At 38.7% G+C, this 6,777-nt stretch overlaps 1 protein-coding gene across 6 annotated transcripts in view; it reads right to left on the minus strand.

Annotated features, from left to right (window-relative positions):
• The window catches only part of LOC109859019 (F-BAR domain only protein 2), a 20,137-nt gene extending 18,705 nt beyond the window's left edge, over positions 1-1,432 (minus strand). For 5 of the 6 annotated variants that reach the window (XM_020436847.1, XM_020436846.1, XM_020436845.1 and 2 more), the window contains exon 1: positions 1,019-1,431. In XM_020436847.1, coding sequence (XP_020292436.1) covers positions 1,019-1,048 — 30 coding nt within the window. In that variant the 5' untranslated portion in view covers positions 1,049-1,431. Of the gene's footprint in view, positions 1-1,018 lie in introns of all 6 variants that reach the window. The other variant, XM_020436842.1, reaches the window with a different exon arrangement.
• Positions 1,433-6,777: the final 5,345 nt, after the last annotated feature.

Genomic DNA, 6,777 nt, shown 5'->3' on the forward strand with positions numbered 1-6,777 from the left:
GTGGTGAGAAATAAAAAAACAAAACAAAAATAATGGTAAATAAATTTGTAATAAATTCTAAAATAAAAATGTGTGTGTGAACAAAGCTTTTCCCAAAAAAAAAAAAAAAAAAAAAAAAAAAAAACAAAAAAAAACAAATGTCTTTAATTAATAAATCGCTCGATAAACGTGTTTTGACAAACAAACTCTGCAATATTAGTCTGATAATATTTGTTGAGATATACGCGTGACTCGTCGGAGAGACGTGGAGATGTTCGTGTAATTAGAGAACGCTAATTACACGCGAAGCTTACCTAATAGAAATAAAAAAAAAAAAAAAAAAAAAAAAAAAATACCGGCGGGTGTCCTTCACTCTTTCTTAACAAGCACATAGTCCGACTCTTTGCGAACTATATGTAAGAAGAACGCGGTGCATGTACTTACGCATGTACGTACATGTCAACGCGCGTCGAGAGTGCATCGGACGTCTCTCGTCTCGCGTACACGAGCGTACAATAGCGAGGTAAATGCGTACACACACATGCACAAGAGAGCGAGAGAGAGAGAAAAAAAAAGGGAAGCGCGTCTATCGCGCGTGATGACAAAACAAGTCAACGAGTCAAGACGCTCATCATCAAGAGATGATGTACACCAAGAGAAACGAAAGAAAGGAAGAAACAAACGACGCGGACACAGGAGGGGGTTTAAAAGAGAGAAAGAGACACTTCCATTGACGAGTACGTCGAGTAAAGCAAATCGCATTTGCTCGAACCTCCGGGTGTAACAAGATCGCCGCGCGGCGATGAAAGGAAAACGAGACGGGGAGCGAGAACGAGAAGGGGATCGGCGAGGTCACGGGGAATACGTTCTCTCTTACACGACATAACCTAAATTCGCGCGCGCGCGCGCGCGACTGTATTCCTGAGAAAATAAAAGTTTCGCGGCGATTATTCGCCCGACGGGAAGAAAAACAGACAGGAGGTGGCGCGAGAACGAGTGGAATGAGAATAAAAAAAAAAAGACGTTGAATGACACTCACCCAAAAGTAATCAGCAAAATCCACGGTCATGTTGAGACCGCGATCAGATCATCATACACCACTTCTCGTCCTGGATTATTACAAGTCGCGTTATATATATCGGCGCGATACTTTGCGACGACGCGAAGAGCGCGATACGACGGCACTGTGTGGCACCACTTTTATTTTTTTTTATATTATATATTGCGCGACGCGCAAGAAACGAACCTAGGATTTCGCGGCGCGAAGCGTTTCCTTCTGCGCCACCCGGGGGAGTCGCGGTGAAACAAAAAACGGGGGGCGGCGCGCTCTCTCTCTCTCTCGAGCGCGGAGACACGGGTCAGCTAACGTCAATTGTCTCTCCCGTCTGTTATATATGTCCGCGTCGCACAACCTCCTCTGCCTGCCTGCCCTCAACAACTCCCTTCCGTGCTGTCACTTTGTTTTTCTTTGGCACACGACCATTTGTTCCCGGACTCCGCGGGCCGATAGGAGCGCGGCGATCGACGCCCTCGTCTGTCAAATGCGAGTTTCCGATCTTGCTAATCTCACGTCTCTCGGACGTTAAGCCTATGTCACACTACAGATTTGGATTGGGATTGGATTGCAATTTGGCCAATCAGAGAGCGAAGATCAGTAAACTTAGGATTGATTTTCTTTCTTCTGATTGGTCGAATTTCAATCCAATCTCAATCCCAATCCGTAGTGTGACATAGGCTTTAGGAAACGTCCGCGCTGTTTTTTAGGCCTGTTCTACAATACAGTCGTAAGCCGTAAGTCGTAAGAAATTGACCAATCACAATCGATTATTCTTCTGTGATTTATCTGTAATTGGTCAATTGTAAAGGGTCGTCTACAATGGAAAGTTTTAGACTGTAACAGTAAGAAACTGACAAATCACAATCGATTATTCTTCTGTACTTTGTCTGTGATTGGTCAATTTCTTACTATTACTACAACTCTCCATTGTAGACGGCCCTTAGACCTGTTCTACAATACAATCGTAAGCTGTAAGTCGTAAAAAATTGACCAATCACAATCGATTATTCTTCTGTACTTTGTCTGTGATTAGTCAATTTCTTACGACTTACAGCTTACGACAGTATTGTAGAACAGGCCTTAATAATGTAAATTTCTTACGACTTACAGCTTACGACTGTATTGTAGAACAGGCCTTAACCATAGACTTATATAATAGACGGAACATTCATGTAAGAGGAGCTGAAGCTTCGTTAAAAGAGACAGAAATAGTCGTGGGGGGTAGTTCTCTTCTTTTCTAGCGGTGAGTTGATTGGTGGCCGCGGCAGGCCGAGGGAGTGGCCGAGAGCAACGAAGATAGACGTCCGAGAATCTAAGAGAGAGTGATAGTGAGAGGTGATAGGATAGACTTGTGTGAGATGATTGGTACCCCACCGCTCTTATTGTAAGAGAGAGAAACAACTACTCCAGCACTATTTCTGTCCTTTAATGTTGTCTTCAACTTCGTCATATAAATGTTTCGTCTATTATATAAGTCTATGTTTTTAACTTTATTTAAACTATTGTAAAATCGCTTTCATCATTGTTTTTACAGTTGTTTATGCGCAAAATAGTTCCGCATTGTCTGTGTTACCTCATTGAATTTATCATACAATTTACATTTTTTTTCGTTTGTTTTTCCAGTAAATAGCGTATATAAAAGCCTAGGGAAATTTCATTTCTTGTGTTACCAACATTGGAGAACTCGACGAAAGCGTCATCTCGAGGTGAGCGGAGTGAATAAAATTAATATGGCGTCTATTTTGTAATAAAACATTGAAAATAAACTACCGCTATTACTAAACTTGAACAATTGGGTGCGTTCAGACAACTCAACGGTTGAGAGATCATCACTTATGATAGGACTATTTTTCAAAATCTGCTTGCGGTTCCAAAAGTATGATCCAATCAGAAGTGACTATCTCTCAACCGTTGTGCAACTGTTAAGTTGTCTGAATGCACCTATTGTGTTTTAATTAGAGCTCCTTGTTTCAATTATATATTTGTTTACATATATTAAATTATATAAATGTGCAAACTATTCTTCCAAAACTAAATGTTTTTTCTCCACATTTTTTATTACCTAACTAATGTTACACTCATTGTTTTTTTTTTCAAATAATGTAAATTTTTTCTCTAAACTTTTCTATTTTTTTTATCGAAGCAAATACGTACAAAAAATAATTAAGTTTATACACTTAATACCAAAGCTGCTATTTCGAAGAACGCACTATTCCATCTAACCCTTATTAGATATACAGGGAGTTCGACAATTACTTTAACATCTCTCGTAGGCAGGTAGAAGGAGTAAAACTGAGTCGAAAAGTTCTGAACCATTTTTTTCTATTACATATAATAAAGGAGTAATTATTGAATAAATCGAGCCAATCAGCGCCGACCTTTAGCCGGGCTCACGTCAGTAGTAGCCGCGCGGAGCGCTCACGCATACCAGACGTGTGGTTCACTGACGTGCGTTCGGCTTAAGGTCGGCGCTGATTGGCCCGATTTACTCAATAATTACTCCTTTCTTTTAAATAATAGAAAAAAATGGTTCAGGACTTTTCGACTCAGTTTTACTCCTACTTGCCTACGAGAGATGTTAAAGTAATTGTCGGACACCCTGTATAAAACAAAAGTACAATCAATAGCTGATAGTGCGCTCCTCGAACACAGCTCAAGCGCTTATGTATCAACAATAGGGGAATGTGTTTAGTTTTATCGAAAAATACATGTATAAGTCTTTTACGACAAAATAAGAAACTAAAATAATTACTTTTTCTAACTGAGTTACTCGAATTTTTATACACACATATTTATATATTTCTTCCAAATATACAAAAAGAACGATATGTTTATTTTTATACAAATTTTGATTGTAGTTTTTAGCGCAAAATTCAAATAATTGGCGGTTGACCGCGCGGCAGTGCGAGAGGCGTGGCTTCGAGAGCCGAACACAGCCGAGCGTGACCGAGCATGTGTCATACGCGCGCACACAGTGACACGCACGTGTATCCCCGCGCGTGCAGCTTCCGTAGAGTGAAGGTGAAAAGTTTTCAATCTCGTCGTTATCAATCTCCTTCGTTCTCATCGCTGGAACCGTTCGAATTCGTATTCGGTGATCGTCGTCGGGACGGCTGCGGACCGATCTAGGGGGTGATAACTTGACGCGAAGTTGGGCTTCGTGAGAAAACTGGGCGAGCACAATGCCCGCGAACAAGTCGAACTTGTCAACGCCCCGTAAGGAGAAATCTAGCAACGGGGTCGTCGCCTCGACCGCCGCAGCATCCAAGAAGAAGAAGCGTTCCACCTGCGTTAAGCATAAAAAACATTGCAAGCAATACCTGGTGAGTGTGAGCGACGAGTTAAAAATAGAGTGACGCGCGAATCAAACGGCCATATTTGACGAAAAAGGGACGCGCGTCCCGACAACGAATGTAATTAGACATTTTATATATGTCGATTTATATAAAACATATTAAACGATATCCACATATCCCGATCGATCGTTCCGCGAGTTATCGACGCGATCAACCATTTTGTTTATCTTTTTCTCTTTCGAACGCATGATAAATTTTGCGAAGCTATTCCCTGTTACGGAACAGCGAATAAAGAACGCCATATTCTCGAGATGCCGAAGGTTAGGAACGCTTCCTAGGGGAATATCGAATGTTATTGACCTCGAACGGCGTAACTCCGTAACGCGATAATTATACGAGACACATCCGCTTAAACTTGCAGAGTTTCCTTAAATTATATACAGTTCGATCGAATGCTTTTGTTTACGCGAAACTTACATATCAAGACGTTACGCGCGATTTAATCGTTTTTTATTAATCTATTAATTGCAAAAATAAATGGCAAAAAATTTTTTATTTTTTATTATTGCATATTATTCGGCGTTTTTGCGAAAATAAGAGTTTTTGTTCGGTCGGAATTAATAAACGGAAAGAAAGAACGATCGATCGGTGTTGAGCATGCTTTTTGATGTCGATCGAGACGCGATTCGTATTTCGAGTTCCTCTTGATGTACATATGTACGCTTTGAATAATAATAAGAATATTTCACACGCAAATCAACAAACGCATGTAATTTCACTTGTAAATTTTTCTGATCAGAAAATAATGTTTAATTACTTGGAAAGTAGTTTAAAAGTTAATATTCATGTAAATTTTGTGTAGTGTAAAACTTTGGAAAACACATTTCTTGTGCGCGTTATACTACGCCACGTGTACGTGACATATGTGCAAGAGCGTAAAGGGCTAAAGGGGATAAAATGAGGATTTGGATGATATGACGTCACGAGGGGCTCGTAACCAAAATGTTACGTGTATTGTATATCCAGAATTCTTGTCACGCACTCTAGTTCTTTCGTAGAAAAAAAAAAAAAAAAAAAAAAAAACCAAAGTAGGTGTTAAATATTTATTATACTGTGTACAGTTTGTAGCAATATTTATATAAACGACGTTTAAGTAAACACTATGTTTGAATGTTTTATTTTTTACAAATCAGGCCTTGCACTCTGACATACCTTTTCCTCCTTCATTCCTTTCAACATTTTAGTAATGTAATTTTAGTCGTGCACCGTAATCGAATTGATTTTATATTTCGCACTTTTTAATTTTACCAACAAATAAATTATCAACATTAGTACGTAAACTTTGCTTGAGGTTTTAATAAATTTTTTTTTTTTATTGACATTACTTTTAATGCGAACGAGTGTTAAACAAATTCGAAGAGAATATTGTACACATTTCGTATTTTCAATATGTACCAAAAATTTATCAAAAATTTACTTATTTTTAGGTAAACTTTATTTAAAAGAGTATCTTTTTTTGTCGCATCGTTGCACATACCTATATGTCCGTTATACGGTGCAAACTCGCGACTGCGGTAATAGCGAGGAGGATGGCTATATTCCCGACTAATTCGACGACAATTAGCGCTCCGATTCAAAGGATTTTTCCGCAAAGGATAAAATTTGTTTTTTTTTCTTTTTTTTTTTTTTTTGTTACCACGAAGTGACAATCCACGTATTGATTCTCAGAGAGCCGAGAAAAAGAGGTTGCTGCTGATTCGGCAGAAACAAAAGGATGACATAAATCCCAACCTTGCAGCTCTCTCGAAGCCCTCTTCCTATTATGTTTTGCAGGTGCTAAAAGTTGGCTCGGTCGTGCGCACAGGTTTGCTCAAGTACGAAAGAGAGAAGGATGTGTAAACTTCTCTGTCTTTTGACTTAGACACGGTAATCACTTGACGTCATATTTCTCTTGCGCGATTTAATTAGTGAATTTTATCCATCTCCTTCTTTTATATATTGATTTTGATTCAGCTGGTCAAGATACATACACGCATACATATATATTCAGGAGAGTAACTAGACTAAAAAAAAAGTGTATATAAAAACAGTGAAATTTATTTAGTTTTTTACCTTGTTTTTCTTTTTTTGAAAAAAAAAAAAACAGAACTTGCATTTTGCGCTTTCATACCAGTGATTTTCCAAAAGATCGAAATTTGATTTAAGGTATTATCCTCACGTCCCTGCGGGCGCGGGGGAGCGGAGATAGTTCTATCTCACTCCAATTGAGGCAACGTTGCTCTTTCTCATACTAATCATAAAATCGCTCGTTTTCTGTGTTATTTTAATTATTACTGAAAAACTGTATGGCACAGGCGTCTGATTTTTCACACATATTTTCTTTATAGTTTAAAGAAGCTGTAGTAATATTTTTAGCCAAATCTGAAAATTTGAACTCTAGATATT

Source organism: Pseudomyrmex gracilis, unplaced genomic scaffold (assembly GCF_002006095.1).
Source record: "Pseudomyrmex gracilis isolate BER0280 unplaced genomic scaffold, ASM200609v1 scaffold_234, whole genome shotgun sequence".
Taxonomy (NCBI): Eukaryota; Metazoa; Arthropoda; class Insecta; order Hymenoptera; family Formicidae; genus Pseudomyrmex; species Pseudomyrmex gracilis.